Consider the following 23,240-nt stretch of genomic DNA (forward strand, 5'->3'; position numbering starts at 1 on the left):
ATTTTGGTAAATCCTGTGCTCAGCTGTTGTTGTCTTTTACAAAGGTTTAAGTTGTATTTAAACGGCAGATTAATTCAGTTGTGGTGTTCCACAAGGCTCCATGTTAGGCCCCATACTTCTTTAAACCGACTTTCATGATTTTCAGATTCTTTACCCGCGCTGCCTTTTTACGCTTCTTTGCAGTGTAGACAATTGTCACCCCAGGAACAGCCAATAGGAGGCACTGTCTGTCTCTCTCTGAAGGAAGGGCAGGACGTTTAGTTCTCTCTCCAATCATTTGACAGATTGTTAATAACCGCACATAGAAGTTGCCTAGTAGAGCTTTAAATGGGAATCACACAATGTAGTTCAAACGTGGCTAAAACACTCACAGCTTCTTCTTTTTTAACATGAATTAAAGTTAAAAGAGGACGCTCTTCTATCGCATTTCCTTCTTTTCTTTTTCATTTAGTGAAACAATAACACCTGGAAACTAGATTTTGTTTTTCTATTTCTTTGTTTTGTATTCGCAGTAGGGTTAGTGTCTTTGTGTCTCTGCTGTTGCGATGATGTCATAACAGCTGAGGCACAACCTCATTTCTTAAGTTAAGAACTAAGATTTAGTAAAAAATAGTCAGAAACAAAGTGTCACAAAAGACATTTATAAAGATTATGAAGAGGTAGAACGATTAAAGTCTGAAAGTAAACATTTAAATATAGGTTTAGGTTCATTAATCTCTTCTCTTTTCCTCTGAAAGCAGTTTTCATGCAAAACAAATACAGGGAAGAAAGAAAAGGCTGTTAGCGCTATACGTAACAATGATTAAAATAAACAATTACAAAACGTCACAAACCTCTCCCAAAGAAAGAAAGAAAGAAGGAGAGAGAGAAGGGAAGATGGAGTGAAGAAAGGTGGGCACTGAAAGAAGGACAGAAAAGGGATGAAAGAATGAAAGAAAGAAAGGAATGAATGAAGGAAGAAGAAAGAGGGTGAGACACGTAATGTGTAATGTGGTCTTCCTGACAGGTGGGGGCATCATATCACTTCTACTGAATGAGACGTGTGTGTGTGTGTGTGTGTGTGTGTGTGTGTGTTCTCCACCTACAGTCAGAACTATAATTACATTGCTTCTGCTCTCCCTCTCTCTCTCACTCTCCCCCTCTCTCCCTCTCTCGCTCTCCCTCCCTCCCTCCCTCCCTCTCCCTCTGTCTCTCTCTCTCTCCCTCTCCCTCTCCCTCCCTCTCTCCCTCTCCCTCTCCCTCCCTCTCTCTCTCTCTCTCTCTCTCTCCCCCTCTCTCTCTCCCTCTCCCTCTGTCTCTCTCTCTCTCCCTCTCCACTTTGTTTGAATGATCCCAAATGAAAACAAACACAAACAGATTGTGTCGAGCGTGATCTGATCAGGTCACAGCTGATTGGCCGTGGTATCTGTGGCCACTGATGTCACAGAGGTCATGACCTCTCAGTGACCAGAGCAGTGACCAGAGCAGGTTTTCATGATTTACACATTCTCTTGCTGTTAAACAGAAGTTTGTTTGTGTGTCACCCTCCTGCACCGCGAGGGGGTCACAGGAGCTGCTCGTCTACCTTGGTTACATCTGAACTAACAGATTTCAAACATTTAAGTCACAAAATAAAAATAAAACAACAACTCCTGAATGTGCTCTGATGCTAAATCACCTATTTTCTGTATGGGCTTTGGTGTGGGAGAGTGAGAGGTTTTACTAAATGACACAATGTTTACAGAGAAACGAGTCCGTTTTCTTTTTACTGAATCTATAAATGTGATAATAATAATAATAATTATTATTATAATAATAATAACAATAATAATAATAATAATAATGATGGATGGAAAACGTAAAAGAGAGAGTGAGAGAGAGGGAGTGAGAGAGAGCAAGTGTGTGTGTGTGTGTGTGTGTGTGTGTGTGTTCAGTGTGACTCTGACTCTGTACGACTCACTCAGTCTGCTCTCGGAGCCTCGGCAGCTTCTCTGCTTCTTCTTCTCTCTGTGAGTATGAACCTTTATCATCATCATCATCATCATGTTATCATTAATCACATCCTCTCTGTGTGTGTGTGTGTGTGTGTGTGTGTGTGTGTGTGTGAAAGAAAGTTCTGTTTAAAGCTCCAGTTCATCACAGTGACAGTTCTTTAAAAAGAAAAAAAACATTTATTTCCTCTTACACGATGATGTTATTACACGTGTTTTTAATGTTGTAGCTGCCGGAGGCGGAGCTTCTCTGAAGTATTTCAATTTAATAACTGGTAAATCTGAATGTTTTTAAACTACAGCACGTTATATGACACTCTGTGGGTTTTGTATGTGTAGTGTAACTGCTGTAAGTAAATCTGCTTCTGCGTTGGTGTTTAACACGTGGTTATTTGAGTTACTCTTGTCTTTCTGTTATTGTCATCCCCCCTCTTTGACATCAACAAGACATTTGCTCCAGCTCAGTGGACATTTTCCTCATTTTTGGACCAGTCTGTGATGAAAAGTCCCAGTAAAATCAGTAGTTAAATCGCCTTTTCTTCCACATTCTGACGCTCCAGACCAACTTCAGCAGCTGGCGTAACTGCTGTCATCACGACTGGCCGAGTAGTCGAAGAGGTGTACCTAATAAAGTGGCCGTGAGGAGGTGATGTGTCGTAGAGGGTCTGGAAAAAGTGAAGCCACTGCGGAAGAGTCTGAAGCGTGTGTTCTCTTAAATGTCCATCGGGGGGCGACACCACTGATGTGAGACGATAAGAAAACAGAGTTTCTACACGGGAGGACGTCCATTTTGTGACTTATGATCCTTGTTAATGTAACACAGAGCATGAAACGGGGGCGGGGTTTAGGGCGGGGACAAAATACAAAAGCTGGAGGAGGAGTTAACGAGCCAACGTGTGATGTCACAGTGGGGCTGGTGCTGGACTGGCTCATAGAGTTAAAGTGTTGGACGTGTGTTCTTGTATTTGTTGCCTCTATCGGACATTTTTTTTCTGTGATAAACACTGACCTTGTCAGGACCAGCAGTCCTCATGGTGACCAAAACCTGGTCCTAATGAGGCATAACCTCATTTCCAAAGGAGCTGGTTAAGTTCAGGACAAAGCTTTGAGTTGTGGTTATGATTAAGGTGAGGTGCAGTGTCCTCAGAGGAACAGCTGTTTGAACGTGTGTGTGATGACTCGGACTCGCACCACGTGGTCACATGACTCACGATGACTGACACAGCTGGTGATTATCAGACTAACTTCACTGGTGTTGACTGGAGGACTCCTCCTCCTCCTCCTCCTCGTCTCCACGATGATGGAGCTGGACGAGCTGAGTCACATCATCACACGTCCTGTCCCTGAGTGTGTGTGACCTTTGATGTGTAGTACAGCTTTTACACCACCCGGCAGTCACGTGACCACACACACCGTTGCATACAGTAGATGCAGCAGCTTATAGTGTAATAACACTGGAGATGGTTTTCAAGAGCGTCCACTCTCCCACACCAAAGTCCATTGAGAAAATCTGCGATTTTAGCTCGTAGGAACACGGGAGCCGCTGGTCCACTGCTGCCTCGTGTGGGCAGTTTGTGTCACTGACGTCAATCTGAAGGAAGGGTTTCAAACACAGAACTCACAAAAATAACACTCTTGAACTCACTGATGGAGGCAGCGGTGGATCGACAGCTCCTGTGTGCTGTGATGTAAAATCCATGATTTTCTCTATGGAGTTTGTTGTGGGAGCGAACGCTTTGCTTTTTTTATTACAGTAATAATGAAAATATGCAAAAATGAGTTCACTAATTCATTAACTTACCTTAGAGGGACTTGAAAAAATAATAATATGTAGCTTTTGTGAGGTCACAGTGACCTTGACCTTTGTCCTCTGGCAAAAAAAATGTAATCAGTTCAGTTCTGTGAACAAAGTTGAAGAAAAAAATGTTTTCATGCTGATTTGAAATGGAAAAAAACTTTAATTTAAGGGATTATCTCAATAGTTATTTTATGTATCTTTACAAGAAATATAGACATAATGTAACAGTGGTGGCACCTCAGTAATCTCTCTGTCCTCTGCAGGGACTGTCTCCTCGTCTCCCCCCCGTCTCTTCATCCCGCAGACGCTGACGTCAGTGGAATATTTCAATCTCCGATAATCACTTTAATCTAATTATGAAGATTTCCCCTGAGACGCATCCTCGTCACTGAAGGCCAAAGATGGAGACTCCCTTCTACCACGACGACTCTCCCACTGTCTCCGGCTACAGCCACATCGCCGAGTACGAGCGTTACCCGGGCAACAAGATGCTGATGAGTAAGAAGGCCATGGCGATGGCGGCCGGTCACCATTTCTCCAGTGGTGGTGGTGGCGGCGCAGGAGGGAGGGGCGGTAACCCTGGCAACCACGCACTCACCGCGAACACCTCGCTTATGTCGTCTGTGGCGTCCTCTGCCATGGACATGAACCTGCTGAAGCTGGCGTCTCCTGACCTGGAGCACCTGATCATCCAGTCCAACCAGGGACTGGTGACCACCAGCCCGGCGTCCAACGTCACCAACACCTTCCTCTACCGCAACCAGGCCACCAACGAGCAGGAAGGGTTCGCCGACGGCTTCGTCAAAGCTCTCGCCGACCTCCACAAGCAGAACCAGCTGGTGGGAGGTCCCATGTCTCCGTCCCCATCCCTGCAGGCGTCCTACCAGAGGAACCTGATGTCCGCCAGTGACATGCCGGTGTACACCAACCTCAGCAGCTACAACCACGCACAGATGCCGTATCCCGGCGGGCAGCTAACATACGGCAGTAGCTCGGGAAGCGTCGGACCTCCTCAGCCGCACACGCGAGGCCTGGACGCGCCGCAGACCGTCCCTGAGGTGCCCCGCCCACCAGGCGACCCCATGTCCCCCCTCTCCCCGATCGACCTGGAGACACAGGAGCGGATCAAAGCGGAGCGCAAGAAGCTGCGCAACCGTATCGCGGCGTCCAAGTGTCGCAAGCGGAAGCTGGAGCGGATCTCGCGGCTGGAGGAGAAGGTGAAGGTTCTGAAGAGCCAGAACTCGGACCTGGCCTCCACCGCCGCCATGCTGCGCGAGCAGGTCGCCCAGCTCAAGCAGAAGGTCATGAGCCACGTCACCAACGGCTGCCACATCGCCGTCGCCTCGGCCGCCGCCAAGTCCGGTGGAGTGGGAGGAGCCTCGGGCAGCGAGGACTCGCGCTGCTGAGGAGGCGGGACTTGACAACGGCGAGGTCTGAGGTGATTTAATAACGCGGCGTTTCACTCGCGCTCGTGGTCAGAGCGAGCGGCTCGGTGACAAAGACGCCCCCCTCTGGACAGATGGATGTATGACGGGATTTACTCTGTCCTGCTGTCAATCATTCAGCCTGAGGAGGCGGGGCTTAGAGGAGAGATGGGAGGCGACGTGACAAGACGGATGTTCAGAGTCTGAACGTGTAATTTAAAAAGAAGCGTGTGTGTGTGTGTGAGAGAGAGAGATTACATTTACTCTTTTTACCTTTAAATATTTGTCATTAAACATTTGTAAAACGCCACAAACATAATCAAACTTCACTGTGAACAGTGAAGTAATCAGATTACTTCTTTAATTTTATCTTTTAAACTGTAACTGCACATAAATAAACACAACTGTTACATTTAATCAGTAAAAAAAGAAACAGAAGCCCATCCAACAAATATTTATTTATTTTTTACTTTTTCACGTCTGATTCTATTTTTGTACAAATGTATAAAGTGGTGTGTGTATAATCTGTTATTATTGTTATTATTGTTACGATCAAACACTTATTTATTATGAATATGTTTCATTTCTGTCACATTGTTTCACTGTGTTGAGATGTTTGTGGTAAAATATCAGTGATAAAATGTTCACCCTCTGCTTTTCTTTATCATTATTATTATTATTATTAGTAGTAGTAGTATCATTGTTATCATTATTATTAATATTATTATTATGTTATTATAACTAAAATCAATATTGTCCCTCACTGAACAGGCTTATTCTATCAGTTACTGACAGATAAACAGCCTTGACTGAGACTGTGAGCGCCCCCTGTGCCGGGAACCAGACGACAAACACACTTAACAAAAGACTCACCTATTAAAATCTACACCTAGTTAATTTCCAGATATCTAAAGAATATGTTCCAGGCTTCATCTCACTGTTAGACACACATTTTCCAACAGGAAACTAAAGTTTCTGTCGCTCAGTGAAGCACTCACTCTCCCACACCAAACTCCATAGAGAAAAGCAGTGATTTAACATCACAGCACACAGGACTTGTTGATCCACTGCTGCCTCCATTTGCAGGTAATCATGAATTATTTTGTGACTTTAAAGTTTAAAATCTTTCATTTAGATTTTTCTCAGTGACATAAATGTACAAAATAAGGCAGCAGAAGATCAGCAGCTACTGTGTTCCCATGAGCTAAAATTGCTGATTTTCTCTATGGACTTTGGTGTGGGAGAGTGACCGGTTTACAAAGTAACACAAACTTCCGTTTCCTGTTGAAAAATATGTCTCTAACAGTGAGATTAACAAGTGAACATGTTCTTAAGAGATCATTGAGCTAAGCTGGAGTTTATTTGATTAAATTTGTTTATATTAAGTGGCTAAAAACCAGCTCCTGCTGGCAGCCACGTAGTCAGAGGACACTCACATCCGAGTCAGCTCGGACTACGTGACCGTACACTTAAAAAAACAACTCGAATTAACCCTTTAATGTAGTAGTTGCCAAGCCTAACCTTTAAAACCCGCACCACAGACATATTAAGATAAAATTGCTAAAATTGCTAAAAATGACTGATTTTCTCTATGGAATTTGGTGTGGGAGAGTGAGCGGTTTACAAAGAGACAAAAACCTACGTTTCCTGTTGAAAAATGTGTATCTAACAGTGATAATAATCCATTATAGTCAGCTCAGACTACGTGACAGTACCCCAAAAACAAATTAGCCCTTTGATGTAGTAGTTGCCAACCCTAACCTTTAAAACCTTTAAAACCTTTAAAACCTGCACCGCAGACAGATTAAAGGACTCACCGGAGAACAAAGAAGACAACAACACACACGACGGAGTCTTGACTGTGTTTTTACTTTGTTGTGACAGAATCAAGTTCTCTTGTTCAAATGTTTGGTCCAAAAATTTCCCTCCATATTCTACTCCAGATGGAGTGACCCACTTACTGAGAGAGGGAGAGACAGAGAGGGAGAGAGAGAGAGGCTGTGTGCCATTTCTGGTGACTAATACCCCCTCCACCCACACCTCAGCACACGCACACACACACACACACACACACACACAGAGAACCTTCTCCTCCCCTGTGTTTCTGCTCTCGGATGATTGTGTTTGTTAAAAATAAAGATGTTTGTGGATAAATGAGTGTTGACAGTGAACGCAGCAGCGCCTTTTGTTTTCTATGCTCCGAAAAAGTCACCGCGGCTGATCTCGAAACAACAAAAACGGGGACATTTAAATACGCCACTCAACTCAGAAACAGAACAGTGACCTTTGTGCTACTTTTTCCTGCTTTTCTTTGAAATATTTACAATAAAATATACAAACGCAGCAGGATAAATATCACCAATGAGTCCTGATATCATCATGTATTTTTACTTTTTTTTTTTTCACCTCTGGCAGAAAACACCACCATCATTAGTACATTTATAATAATACATGTAATACAGCGTGTTGCATTCAGGGACATGTATGTAAATCTGATTTTTTTCAGCCCGCTGCTCTGACCTCAGGTCAGAAAAACCAGCTCTAAGCCCCACCCCCTCACCTGCGGCAGCACCAGCAGCGTCCTTCCTTCCTTGCTTCCTTGCTTCCTTCTGCCGCATTAAATATTCATGACACTGACCTGTCGCCCTGAGCGGTGATGTCACGCTGAGGTGAGGGTGGATTTCCTGATGTTTTATCACCTGATCCAACAAACCAGGAGAACATGGCTGTTTTATCTGACACTGACACAAGATAAACATGTAAAAAAGACGTCATTTTCAATGAAATGAGGCAAAATGGTCTTTTTGAGGTGGAGTTGGTGGGAGAGAGAGTAAAGATCTGAGTCATTCTTTCCATGTATGTGTCCAGTTGTCCGGACCAGTTAGTGATCGCTGTTGTTTTGGTTGAAAAAAAGGAGACAACAAGGCGACGGTAACCATGGACGTTTGCCAATAACTCAAACATGGAAACTGGAACGTGAGATCAAGCACATTCTCTTGTCTTTGGACATTCTTTACCCAGGTTTTTGGTTCTTCTTTGTGTCTGTTTTCCTGTTGTGTTTTGAACTTCTTCCTCGTGTGAGTGTGTACCTAAAGTTTTAAGTTAAGTTTTACGTCCTCTCCTGTCCTAATGTGACTCACCTGTGTCCTGTTAGTCTCACCTGTGTCTGATTGTCCCTGCCACCCCAGTGTTATTCATGCTGCCTTCACGTGTTATCGGAACTAAAATGCACATCAACGTCCCCCTAATTTTATGTGGAGATAACCTTTGACATTTCAAGAAGGTGGAGAGTAAGACAAGGTTCGTCATGAATGGTAGTAATTTTATAACTGTACTATAAGTATCATAGTAATTAGGGGTGTCAAATTATCGCGATTAATTAACTACAGTCATATTTAGCGCGTTATGTTTTCTAATCGTGTTAATCTAATTTTTAATCTCTAACTTGACTGTTTCTGTGTGCGATTTCAAAAACAGAAGATACAGCACACGCCGACACTGGTTAACAAGGTTTCCTTTGCTGTGAGTGTGTGTCAGTGATTACACATTCATACAAACATAATAACGTAATAATAAAAGTCGCGCACTGCACCTTTAACACGTTGACCGTCGAGTTCCGCCTCCTGATTGGTTACCTTTCGTCTGTCATGACCTCACTCTTTTCCTCTCGCTTTGTTTATGTTGTTGGCCTAAAGTTACTGCCTGTTACATAACACACACACACACACACACACACACACACACACAGCGTTTTCGTCTGTCTTTGTTTAGTGTTTCGATTTGACGTTGCCATGGCGACACAGATTGGAAACAAAAACAGAGGAGGAAAGAAAGAAAGAAAAGAGGGGGGGAGAAGAAGAATGAAGAACACATCTGTAAACATTCACAAACTTTCATCAGTCTGTGGTGTTTTTGGTCGTTTTTCATCTGTTTTTTCAAATCAAAACAAACTACAAACAATCGACGCAGCGAGTGATTGTGACCGTGTGATGAAGAGGAGTCAGAGATGAAGAGAGGATGCCACAGGTGAGAATGAGCTGTGTCCAACGTCTACGTCACTGAAACGTTTGTTTGTTTGTTCACGACAAAACAAAACAACAACACAAACAAAACAAAACAACAACACAAACAAAACAAAACAAAACAACAAAACAAGCCTGAAGGTTTAATGAGTGTTGTCCTGAACGTGATGGAGGGATGATGGAGGAGTGTATTATTGGCTCTGGAGATGTTTGAGGGTGACTCAGATGCTCCGCCCACAGATACGCTGAGTCACCACATACTGCCAAGCACTGTGTGTGTGTGTGTGTGTGTGTCTGTGTGTGTGTGTGTGATGTACCTGATTTAAATGTCAGTAAAGTGAGAATCTGACTCCTTCTCACAGTTTGTTTTTCTCCTCTTGATCTGATTGGACGACGCGACTCCGAGAAGCACACTGATCTGACACGTTTGCCAAGCGTGAACTTGTTTACCTCCAAGCAGGGGCGCTTCTACGGGGAGCCCCAGCAACTCTGGACCCCCACCCCCCATAATCTTCCTGTTAAATACTATTTTCAGACGATTAGTTTAACATGTGGAGGTGGAATAATGTCAATTTACGTCTGTACCATTACAGAGCCACGACTATGAGCATTGTGGGCTCCCTAGACGAGCCCCGACAAGACAAGTCATGAACCGGGGCCACCACCACGGAAAACTGCTTGTAGAGCAGGAGATGATGGAATAATTACGCACAAGTTCACTGCTGCTCTAGTCACACGGGATCAGTGTCACCTGCGATAATTGTTCTGGACATTTTCACCTCAGGTAAAAGTCGCCAGGCCACTAAGTGTCCAATTTGCCTAATCTCCAAATCACTCCAGAATCTCCGGTTTCCTCCCACAGACCAAACACATGCAGATTTGGGGATTAGGTGAATTGGACGCTGTAAATTGACCGTAGGTGTGAGTGTGAGTGTGAGAGTGGATGGTTGTTGTGTCTCCATGTGTCCCTGTGATGGACTGGTGACCTGACCAGCGTGTGACCCCACCTCTCGCCCTGTGTCAGCTGGGATTAGCACCAGCAACCTCCTGTGACCCTCATGTGGAGGATTAAGTGGTAGAGGACGAGTGAAGTGAGTGAGTGAGTGAGTGAAAGTCGTCATAGGCCTGACATGGTCTGGTAATGTTTACTGACATGTTCAGACTAAAATCACTGAGAAGCTCTGGTAATAATTACTTTCTAACTATCTAACAATTACCTTCACCTCCTCATGTAAAATCAATCCTTGGTTTTTAGACAGAAGTAAAACATACTATTGTTTCAATCAGAAGAAACAATGAGCTTTCACAAAATAAAAAGGAATCCTGTCCGAAAAGTACTTTAGTCCGGGTTTTCTCAGTCCTGGTCCTCAGGGACTCTCGGTCTTGCCATGTTTTTGATGTTTCTCTGCTCCAGCACTCCTGATACAAATGATCACCTCATCAATAAACACTGCACACTTTGGTGTGTTGGAGCGGGAAACATCGAAAACAATTGTCATTTATTCTTTGTTTTCTCTTTTCTCTGTTTTCCCTCTGTCGTATATTAGTGTCTTGTTTTATTTTGTAGTTTCTTCTCTGTCTTGTTTTACTTCTTTTTTATTATCCGTGAAGTCCGTATATTGTTGTGCGTATATGGTCAATTAACATTTGATAATTTTGTGTTAAATTTAAAGTTTTGTGAGGCTGGATATTTTTTACAGTGTAATATCGAGGGTGTTTCCTCCACTGAAGAACATCTGAAGGACCCAGAGTGTCCCGGTCTCATTCTGAGACAAGAGGTCGCGGGGTCACAGACCTCCACCCTCTCCTCCTCATTCTGTCCGCACGCATCACTTCCTGCAGGCGCTGGGTGTTTTTCTCCCCGCGTCACAGTTTGTTCCTCAGAGTGAGGAGCGGATCTGGTGCCGGGACGTCGTTCTGGATTAAACTGTCCCGAGTCTCGTTTTAGCTCCGGCCTCCAGGCAGGTGGAGGATGAGCAGAACTCAGCAGCAGCAGCAGCAGCAGCAGCAGCAGCAGCAGCATACTCTGGTCTCGGCCATGTTGGAGGTAAAAGTCCAGTCCACATCCTCAGGCACATGTAACTGCCAGACTCCCCGAGGCTCTACTTTAAAAAATCCCTAATGAGATGTAAACTGACTTTAAAGCTGTGGCCTTCTGGACTCACTTGTCACTCACAAGTCTGGTTTTTGGGTAAAGAAGTGACAATAAAACAATAAAAATGCTCGTTTTTATTTAAGTTAAAGTTTAGTTTGGACCAAACCAAACAAGTGATTAAAAACAAAAGAAAAAAAGGACATTAATGTTATTTTCCATCACCAGAGACAGTGTTTGCTTTGTAACAACAGCAAAAAAGGTACTAATTACACAGTTTTTTAATTTCCTGTACTAAATGTAACACAAACAAGTGGAAGCACCTGATGATGACCGTCCTCCTACAACTTTAATTTGTTCTAAAATGTATCGTAACATCACAGAATCACATAACAAAAACAAGCAAAAATCAAATAAATCAGCTGAGCAATAAAATTGAGATTTATTTAAAACAGGCGAGTTAGAGATAAACAGATATTTTATTTATTTTGAAAAAGCACTGTTGAATTTGCAAGAGTGTGTGTGTGTGTGTGTGTGTGTGTGTGTGTGTGTTCTCTTAGTCTTAACAGCTGTGTTTGTGGATTTGTTCAGACAGCTGCCGCTTCCCCACGGCTACACTTGTAGATGCCTGTGCTCACACACACGCACACTGGTTTCCATGACTTCAGAGGACATTGCATTGACTCAAATTAATTGAATTACTCTAACTTTAACCATAATTACTACTGGCCTAATCCTAACCCTGACCTCAGCCTAACTTTATAGCACCTAAAAATGTAGTCATTATGGGGACTTGATTTTTGTCCCCATCATGGGACTGTGTAAACAGACTTAGGTCCCCACAACATAAGGAATACCAGGTACACACACACACGTTTGTGCAGCATTCATAGTGAGGACCCTCATGGACATGATACAATACCTCTTAACCCCTTAACCTTAACCATCACAACCAAGTGCCTAATCCTTAACCCTGAAAAATCCCTGTAAATTTGTGAGGAGCAGACAAAATGTCCTCACTCTGTATGATGTTTGGTCCTCACAAGGCTACACATACAAGAACACACACACACACACATCAGGCATGACCCCACACGACCCCACACAAACACACACACACACACACACACAGCTACTGTATGTGGTCTGACAGTGTGTTTCAGGATAATTAGACACGTGTGTGTTTAAAAACAAACACAGTGACACAGTGTGTGTGTGTGTGTGTGTCTAGTCTAACAGTGTAAATGTTAGTGTTTAGTGATGTCATTAATCTGTTCCTGCTCTGACAAATGACTCAAATCCACTGTAGGAAAAGAGCTAAGGAGAAGCTAATACTAACAATGCTAACAATGCTAATGCCGACACTGCTGGAATTCTACTTTGTTTTGTATTTTGAGTGTGTGTGTGTATATATATATATGTATATGTGTATATGTATTTATGTGTATGTATATAAATATATGTATATATGTATGTGTATACAGTATATACATACATATACACACACACAGAACATTACACTGTGTGTAATCTCACTGTTAGGCAGTATTATTTTTCATCAGTAAATGGAAGTCTGTGTCGTGTTGCTAACTGTCGACTCCCCACACCAAACTCCATGGAGAAAACCAGCGATTTAACATCACGGCTCACAGGAGCTGTTGATAATACACTGCTGCCTTCCAACAGTCACTTCTAATGAGTTATTGTGTGATTTCGGCGTTTGAAAACCTTTGTTCAACTTCACATCACAGTGACACAAACGTATAAAACCAGACAGCAGTCGACCAGCAGCTCCTGTGTCCACATGAGCAAAAATACAGGGGGGTAACCTGGTTTACAAAGCAACAAAAAACTTCAGTTTTCTGTGAGAAAAGGTTGTTTAATGGTAAAAGAGAGTAGTGAATATATTAATAAGCTATTATAGACTTAAAGTGATGTAGATTTGTAACAGCTATAAATCATAGTGTGTGATATTATTTTTGTCTTTATTTTGTATCTAAAGTCTATGTCATTTGTTTAATTTGTAAAAGTAAAACCTAATATATATAATATATTAACTTTAATACATTTTGGGTTTTTTAATATAAATAATACAAATAACATGACAATGTGCAGAATACTAGGATAAAGAATAAATTGTAGGATTCCAGTAAATAAATGGTTTTGGTTATTATTTTTTAATTACATTTAATATTGTGTTGAGGCATAGTTAAGACCACCATTTTTTAAAGGTGCTATATAAGGATAAAGTCTTTGAATATTAAGGCTTTATGAATATAAAATTTAGCAAGAATAATGGGAAGGTGAATTATATACTGTTTAACAAATTTGGATTTTTGAATATTAACTACAAATCTGATTCTTTCAATGTCATATTTTTTTTGACAGTCCAAATGAAAATGATTCCAGGAAAAATGTCACATATTCACAATTTAGTTTTCATGTTTCTGTCAGACTGCTGCAAAGTACATTTGTCCTTTCCATTAGCAATATATTTATTATAAAAAATAGAATTCACAAGGTAAAATTTGTGTATAAGAGCAGTTCTTTGCTTTTGTGGGGCAGCAGCAGCAGCAGCACATATTTGTAAGAAAGAATGAGTTTCTTTCTTACAGACAGTGTCTGGACTGTCTATTATATCTGTGCCTGTGCTATTGTTCTCAGGATAAATACATTTCTAATCAAAGTATTGGATTTCTTGTCAAGGATTAAGATTCCATAATAGCAGTGAATCTGTAAAATAAACATCTTCAGACACTTAGTTTTCACGTGGAAGAAAATAAGTGGCTGTGTAAAGTTTTTCTTTGTATCCAATGAAAATAAAAGAGAAATAATATTTTAGTGGACTCTAACATTGCTGATGAGTAAATGAAGGTCACTCTGAGAAAGATGAAAAATGTGTGTGTGTGTGTGTGTGTGTGTGTGTCTGTCATTAGCATTAGTGTCGCTCTAAACGCAGCACATTAGCTACAGGTTTTACTGCGCTATAATTAATCCTCTTCACACTCATCTATAATTCATGGAGGTGTTTTTTTTTTCTTTCTTGGATTTGGAAGAGAGACTTAAATTTAACAGTTTGAGGAAAACAAGTTGGCGATAGTGAGGGGACACTGTGTCTGTAATTTACTACTTTTTAATGTTTATTTTTATTCTTTTAATCTCACAACTTGTCTTTAGCCTCTGGGGGGAAACTAATTTCAACCTTTTAATCCTCAACCGAAAAACTGTGAAACGTAAAACCCAGGAAAAGTGACAGAGATGATTCTGTTAAGTCGTTTGTTCTCATACATTTGACATTACAAAGTTGTTATTGTTTTTTTTTATTTAAATGAAAACAACATAAATCATAATTTAGTTTACATTTTTAGATGATTTTCAGTCATTTATTTATCTTTGAAGATAATTAGGAGAAAAAAAGCTGATTCGATTGTTTGTGCTTAATCAAAACCAGTAAAAACCTCCCTGTCAGTGTTTGATTCTAAATTTAAGTTTTTATTTATTGATGAAAGTTTCTTTCTTACAGACCACAAAGAACCACAGCAGCCATGCTAGTAGCCATTCTAATAATCATGCTAGACGCCATTCTGAAAGTCATGCTACTCACCATTCTAATAGTCGCCATTCTAATAGTCATGCTAGTCGCCATTCTAATAGTCGCCATCTAATAGCCGCCATTCTAAAAGTCGCCATTCTAATAGTCTTGCTAGTCACCATTCTAATAGTCGCCATTCTTGTCACCATTCTAATGGTCGCCATTCTGAAAGTCATGCTACTCACCATTCTAATAGTCGCCATTCTTGTCACCATTCTAATAGTCGCCATTCTAGTCGCCATTCTAATAGTCATTCTAGTCGCCATTCTAATAGTCGCCATTTTAGTTGCCATTCTAATAGTCATTCTAGTCGCCATCTTAATAGTCGCCATTCTAGTTGCCATTCTAATAGTCATTCTAGTCGCCATTCTAATAGTCATTCCAGTCGCCATTCTAATAGTCATTCTAGTCGCCATTCTAATAGTCGCCATTCTAGTTGCCATTCTAATAGTCATTCTAGTCGCCATTCTAGTTGCCATTCTAATAGTCATTCCAGTCGCCATTCTAGTCACCATTCTAATAGTCACTATTCTAGTCGCCATTCTAATAGTCATTCTAGTCGCCATTCTAGTCACCATTCTAATAGTCATTCTAGTCACCATTCTAGTCACCATTCTAATAGTCATTCTAGTCACCATTCTAATAGTCATGCTAGTCGCCATTCTAGTCACCATTCTAATAGTCGCTATTCTAGTCGTCATTCTAATAGTCATTCTAGTCGCCATTCTAGTCACCATTCTAATAGTCATGCTAGTCGCCATTCTAGTCACCATTCTAATAGTCGCTATTCTAGTCGTCATTCTAATAGTCATTCTAGTCGCCATTCTAGTCACCATTCTAATAGTCATTCTAGTCACCATTCTAGTCACCATTCTAATAGTCATTCTAGTCACCATTCTAATAGTCATGCTAGTCGCCATTCTAGTCACCATTCTAATAGTCATTCTAGTCACCATTCTAGTCACCATTCTAATAGTCATTCTAGTCACCATTCTAATAGTCATGCTAGTCGCCATTCTAGTCACCATTCTAATAGTCGCTATTCTAGTCGTCATTCTAATAGTCATTCTAGTCGCCATTCTAGTCACCATTCTAATAGTCGCTATTCTAGTCGTCATTCTAATAGTCATTCTAGTCGCCATTCTAGTCACCATTCTAATAGTCATGCTAGTCGCCATTCTAGTCACCATTCTAATAGTCGCTATTCTAGTCGTCATTCTAATAGTCATTCTAGTCGCCATTCTAGTCACCATTCTAATAGTCATTCTAGTCACCATTCTAGTCACCATTCTAATAGTCATTCTAGTCACCATTCTAATAGTCATGCTAGTCGCCATTCTAGTCACCATTCTAATAGTCATTCTAGTCACCATTCTAATAGTCATTCTAGTCACCATTCTAATAGTCATGCTAGTCGCCATTCTAGTCGCCATTCTAATAGTCATTCTAGTCGCCATTCTAATAGTCATTCTAATCGCCATTCTAATAGTCATTCTAGTCGCCATTCTAATAGTCATTCTAGTCGCCATTCTAGTCATGCTAGTAGCCATTCTATTAGTGGCCTAGGTATGAGGATACATGAAGCTAACATGGGTATATTAACATACAGACCATGCTAATGTTTTTCTCATGTTCACAAGTTAGTTTAGTTGATTAGCATGAACCACAAAGGGCAGCTCATGCTGTTAGCTATCCATCTGTATTTTATTCACTCAATTTAAAAAAAAAAAACCTACATAAAAGATGTAAAATATTACAATAGTTCACACGTTGGACCTGATGATTCGTGCTAAATTAACTAATAATTACAGTACACACTGAGATGCGGCTTTAACAGATAGTGAATAGGTTAAATCCTGTATTCACAGATATATTTTATCGTTAGCTTGAAGAACTTAATAATCGTCTTTTACTAAATTATTGTTTTAATTTTGTGGGGTTTTTTTTCTTGTGAAGCCTCTGGGAGCAGATCAGAGTCTAATCAACATGTTTAAAAGAATCTCTGTGAGAAACACTCCGTTACAGAGCCGTGAGTCACTGTGCTGAAGGAGCCCAGCGAGGGATGAAAGTGGTATTAGTGCCGGTTAATTCATTCTGACAGTTGGAAATGTTAAATCCTGCAGGGGGCTCAGCTTAGCGCGCTCACTCCCTGCCTAAGTAGGTTAAATACAAACCAGTGCGATCAATCTGCAGACACTGAATAAACATGTGCGGCTGAGCCAAACACCGGCTGGAAACTCCTAAGAGGAGGAAACAGAAGAAAGTGAAAGCAACAGGAGAGCCAACAATATCACAGAGGAGCCGGGATTAGAGCAGCGGCTGCCCACAGGCAGAGACTGAGACGGATTATTAACCAGTACAACAGGGCCAGAAGCCCGGGGCCTCTGACAACCAGCAGCCTCTGACAACCAGTGGCCTCCAACAACCAGGGGGCCTGACAGCAACCGAGGCCTTGGACAACCACAGGCTGCTGACAACCTGGGGCTTTAAGCAAACAGAGGCCTTTTAAAACCATGGCCCTGACATAACCACAAGCGTCTAACAACCAGCACGCTCCAAATGCCAGAGGCCTTACACATCCTGGGGCTTCACACCAACAGGGGCTTTGGACAATCAAAAAAGTCGTAAAAATAGGGGCTTCGCACCATCAGAGACCTCCAAGAACCACAGACTTCTGATATCCATGAGGCATTTTAGAACAAAACCATGAACCTCCGATAACCAGGAACTTCTGAAAACCATGGTCCTTAAACAACCAGGGGCCTCCAGCAATTATGAACCTTCAACAACCATGGGCGTTATACAACCAACAGCCTTTTAGAACCAGGGAACTAATTGAACCATGAGCCTCTGATAACCAGGACCTTCTGAAAACCCTGGTCCTGCAACAAACACAGGCTTCTGACAACAAGACCATGATGAAACCATTAGCCTCCAATAACCAGGACCTTCTGATAACAACCAGGATCCTAAAAGAATCAGGGATCTTTAACAACCAGGGGCCTTCCAAAACCATGGGCCTCCAACACCCAGGACCTTCTGAAAACTATGGGCCTCCAACACCCAGGACCTTCTGAAAGACAGAGGCCTCCAACAATCATGTGCCTTTTACAACCAGGGGCCAAAAAGAATTTGGGGTCTTTAAAAAACATGGGCTTTATAGCCTCCAACAACCAGCAGACTCTGAAAACTATGGGTCTTTCACAACCAAGCACTTTCAGCAACCACCTTGGGCCCCAAACTGGCTCAAGCGGCCCTGAGTTTACGACTTTAAAAGGTTCCCTACCTTTAAAAAAAAAATAAAAAATTCTTAGAAACAGATCAGCTAATTAAAGAGTAACTTCAAGCTGAGCTGAAGACAAACAACATCAACAGTGAAAGGTGACATCATTGACGGTGGACACTAATAAGTCGGCCATGTTTGAACAGAAGAAGAAGGAGTAAAAACAGGAACGTGAAGACATTGACGAGGACTTTTCTCTGACCTCAGGTCAGTTTGAGGTTCATTTTGTAAAAACCTCACGATGCTCCTCCTGTGACCTGCTCCACTGCTTGAAGTGTGACGAGTCACAGGGACGGACGGACGGACGGACGGACAGACGGACGGACATATACTGGACGGAAAAGACCCTGCAGCTGCTGCATGAAATTACTGAGAAAACACACACACACACAGCATGAGGAAATTTATGCCACTGTGTCTTTGTGTTCACGTGGCGAGAAAACAAGCTGAGCGTAAACTGATCACATCTGATCAGAGCGGCGTCCAGGACGAGGACAACGTGTGTGTGTGTGTGTGTGTGTGTGTGTGCATTCACGGAGCTATAAGCTAATCTGATCCAGAGTCGTGGTCACAGCTCGTCTAAAAATAATAACGCTTCATATGTTTGATGTTTAAAGTGGATTTCAGCGTCAGAATTAAACAAAAAACAAACAATATTTATCATTTAGGTGAACTTTCACCCTTTATACAGTACATTTATGACCACATTCTAACTTTAATTTATAATTTTATAAAATGATTTTATATCTGTATCTTCAGAGCCACTCGTGATGAGCTGTGATGAATCAGTCGTGGTTAAAAAATGAAATTTAGCCAAAAACCTTCAGGTGATCGAGCTGCTCATCATCGCCGGCCGACTCGTTAACAAGGTCAAATCAACAAAAACGAAGTGTCAGTGAAACGACACAGAACTGACAGATAAGAACAAGAGCAAGAAGAACAAAAACATAAGAAGATCAAGAACAGGAACAAGAAGAACAAGGGGGAAAAGATGAAGAACAAAAAAAGAACAAGAGGAGCAAACAAACAAGAAAAAAAAGAACAGGAACGAGACGAACAAGAAGGATGAAAAGAAGAAGGACAAGAACGAGGAGAAGAAGATGAAGAACAAAAAAAAGGACACGAGCAAGAAGATTAAAACAACATCAAGAAGAAGGCACGGAACAACAAGAAGATGATAAGAACAAGAGTGAACAGGAAGAATGAGAAGAAGAACGAAAGGAAGAAGGTGAACAAAAGAAAAGAACAAAAACCAACAAGAAGATAAGAAAGACGTCTCAAACCAAATGGAGAAACACAATAAAGAGAATGAGTTTCTGTGCAATAAAAAAAGGAAAATAATAAAATGATCTGATTATTTTACATAAAGTATGAAATCATGAGTGTCTCAGGTTCACTTGTGTTCACACAGACCTTCACTGATCGTACATCAGTGCTTCAGATCTTCTGAAATGATCTAATCATGTGTGTTAAAGCTGGGGTAGGCGACATTTATATGTTTAAATCATAAACTTTGATCATAGTGTAATTCAAGTGACATGAGAGACTTCTGCACCTAAATTAGACAGCGCCCCCTACTGTTATAACATATAGCTAAACACGTTTTTTCATCCTCCATGTTCCACTACGACGTAAACGCTAGAATCACATTTTTTAAATATCATTTTTGTCTTTGGTTTGTTTGTGTTCGCGGTCGGGACGATGACTTGTGCTCAGACGACAGCGCGTGTTTATTCATCAGCTCAGTAAACACAGACCTGCGTCCGAGTGTGTGTGTGTGTGAGTGTGTGTCTGCTGGCGTCACCGTGACGCACACACCTGGGTGGAGACCATGTGACATCACTCCTCTGGGGCTAAAAGGGCGTCGCTGAGACACTCTGCAACCATAACAACGTGGTTTCACCTCCTCCATGTGTGTGTGTGTGTGTGAGTTAGTTTGTGGTGGAGCTTAAACTCATCAGAGGTGTGTGTGTGTGTGTGTGTGTCGCTGGTTTGAGTCACGTCTGACAGCGTAATTCTTGCCTGATGTCATGAGAAAGTTTGTAAGGAAACACACACACACACACACACACACACACAGACTGGTTGTGTTTGGGATTTGTCAGCTTTGACTCAGGAACATTAATCTGCCTCAGACAAAAATTAGCAACGTGCAAACATGAGAAAGTGAAGATGATAATCCTAACCTGAGTCCGGACCCATCGGAGGCTCTGTGTCGCAGGACAGCAACAAATCATCATCTTCAATTCTTCATAACAAACAATGTGACGACCTTTACGGATCATGACAGTGATTTTACTTTGACATAAGACAAAAAAAACTCTGTCTGATTGTGCTTTTATTTTGGAGTCAGACTGAGAGAAAAGCACCCTTACTTTGCTTCTATTTTAAAAAGTCAGGCGTACAATAAACATGGCTGTACTTTTATGTTGAAATCAGACAGGACATCAAACAGTGTGACTGTGGTTTTGGTTTGAAATGAGACTGAGAAAAACACTGGGAAAGGGTCTGACTGTGCTTTTATTGTGAAATTAATCTTACAGTAAACTGTGACTGTGCTTTTATCTTGAAATCAGACTGACGATTAATAGAGTGACTGTTTTCTTTTGAAATCAGACTGAGAAAACCAGTTTTTTCAGTGCTTTTATTTTTAAATCATACTCTGGATGTCTTTTTTTTTTACTTTGAAATCACACTGAGGATGTGTCTGAATGTGCTCTTATTTTGGAATCAGTGTAACAGTAAACAGTGTGACCATGCCTTTAGTTTGAAACCACACTGAGGCGAAAAACACACTCTTCATGTGCCTGAACTGTTAAATCAGATTGAGAGAAACAGTATTTATGTGCTTTTACTTTGAAATCAAATTGGAAAAACATTTTGAAATTGGATTGACAAAAACAGCCCAATGGTGGTTTCAGTTTGAAATCAGATTGAGGAAATCATTGTGCGTCTACTTTTAAATAAGACTGACAAAAGGCTGTGCTTTTACTTTGAAACCAGACAAAAAGAAACTAACAGTGCTTCTTATTAACTTTAAAGAATTAAAAAAGGAAAAAAAACCCTGTGGTCTGCTGCTTTAATTTTCTTGATCTCTGCTTCTTCTTCCTCTTCTTCTTGTTACTTCGTAGGGTTTTTTGTTCTTTATCTTCTTGTTCACCTCACTTTTGTTCTTGTTCTGCGTCTTCTTCTCATTCTTTATTTAGTTGTTCTTGTTTTTTTCCTCTTCTTGCTCTTCTTTATCATCTTCTTCTTGTTCTCGTCCTCCTTCTTCTTGTTCTGTGTCATCTTCTCATTCCTGTTCTTGTTCTTGTTGGTCTGTTCTTACCCTATATATTCTATTTTTAGTTCTTTATATTCTCCTCGTTCTCGTCCATCTTCTCATTCTACTTGTTCGTCTTGTTCCTCTCGCTCTTGTTCTTATCTTGTTCTGCATCTTCATCTTGTTGGTGTGTTCTTCTCATTCATGTTCTTCTTCTTCTTCTTCTTCTCATCGTTTCTTGTGCTCGTTCTTCTCCTTTAGGGTTTGAACCCCCAGCAGCCTTTCTCCCTACTCTCTCTCCCCTCGTCCTCCTCCTCCTCCTCCTCCCCCGCTCCGTTTCCTCCCCCCCGGGCATTTCCCTGCCTTTTTCAGAGGAAGCGTCGGATTATTGGCAGAGAGATCAGACAGTGTTATAGATCTGATGGAGGCCGCGGGGCAGATTTGAGACGTATGACAGTGTTTATATTTAAACATACATTATTATCATCATCATCAGCATCATCAGCGCTCCATTAACCTCCCTCTTCTGCTGCTGCTGCTGCTGCTGCTGCAGGTTGAATCAGGATGAAGAGCGGAGATGAGAGTCTGTATGTGGGTCAGAGGACAAAGTGAACGGGATCTGATTCTAATGTTTCCTGAAGTGAATAAGTCGTCCATGTCATAAACATATGGAATAATGTACACATCCACACACATCATATATATATATATATATATATATATATGTACATGTGCACACGGGAGTTATTTTACGTCATGTTTACTCAAAAACATTTAAAATATCATTCATATTCTTTATTCTTTTACTTGAAGTTAACAAACTTCCTTTTATTTAATGAGTGTTTGGACAGTTGCAGCAGAGCATGCTGGGAGGTGAGCGGGGGAACGTGATCCAGGTGTTGTTTTAATCACAGCGGTCAGACTGCAGCCCGGGGACGTCACAGTGCAGACAGGACGACCTTGATGCTCTGCCCTGGAGGCGTCAGGGGGGGCGGTGTCGACCTGGATCAGGTTTTTGCTGCCAGCTACACAGAGGTCAGTTCATCTGAGGACAGACAGGGGGCACCACTGTCTGTCCTGCTGTTGTCTTCACTGTACAGCCACATTATGTCAAAAGATGGAGTCACCACGCAGTGCCGGCCGAAGCCTTAATGGGGCCCTTAGCTGAATTTGATTTGGAGGGGCCCCCCCATCCCACCACTTAACATAACAATATAAATTGTATTAATTATAGTTTGTTTTTCAGGGCCCCCCTCGTTTACGCCTTAGGTCGACATTCATTGAAAAACAAAAAACCCGAAAACTGTTAGGGTTTGTTTTTGTTGTTTTTAATGTACGGCAGTACTTTTGCAGACGTGTGTTTCTACAGCCTTGTTGCGTTTTTACTCATTTCCATTTGAATGTTAACTTTACAGGAGCAAAGTCTTCGCCTTCAAATCAAATTATAGGTTGGAGGCAACTGAAATTCCAATGGTGAGACAAATGATCGCGGCTTCATTTATTTCAGCTTTAAATTCAAACGCAACAGTTTATTTTTCTTTGAAAAGCTGAAGGGAGAAAAATCCTGTTGACTCTTAGTTGAGGGAAACGGGACAATGCTGACCTCAAGGATCCGTCTTCTCTGCAGCTCTGGATTATAATTATCACCTCAACAGAACTGGTCCCAGTGCAGAAACATCATTTCCACTTTCAGGGTTGAAAGGAACTGTAGCGGGTTTTATTTATGGTTTTAAAGAGAATCTGATGAAACTTCAAATGGTCAGGAGGTTATTCATAATAACATCATGACATCAGCTC

The 23,240-nt window shown here is 41.5% G+C and overlaps 1 protein-coding gene across 1 annotated transcript; it reads left to right on the top strand.

Moving 5' to 3' along the window:
• The first annotated feature begins 1,919 nt into the window (after positions 1–1,919).
• On the top strand, positions 1,920–6,543 carry june (JunE proto-oncogene, AP-1 transcription factor subunit). Its single transcript, XM_058617901.1, has 2 exons — positions 1,920–1,988; positions 4,032–6,543. Exon 2 carries the CDS (start codon positions 4,170–4,172, stop codon positions 5,172–5,174), a length of 1,005 nt encoding a protein of 334 aa, XP_058473884.1. The 5' UTR covers positions 1,920–1,988; positions 4,032–4,169; the 3' UTR covers positions 5,175–6,543.
• Positions 6,544–23,240: the final 16,697 nt, after the last annotated feature.

Source organism: Solea solea, chromosome 19 (assembly GCF_958295425.1).
Source record: "Solea solea chromosome 19, fSolSol10.1, whole genome shotgun sequence".
In the NCBI taxonomy this organism is placed as follows: Eukaryota; Metazoa; Chordata; class Actinopteri; order Pleuronectiformes; family Soleidae; genus Solea; species Solea solea.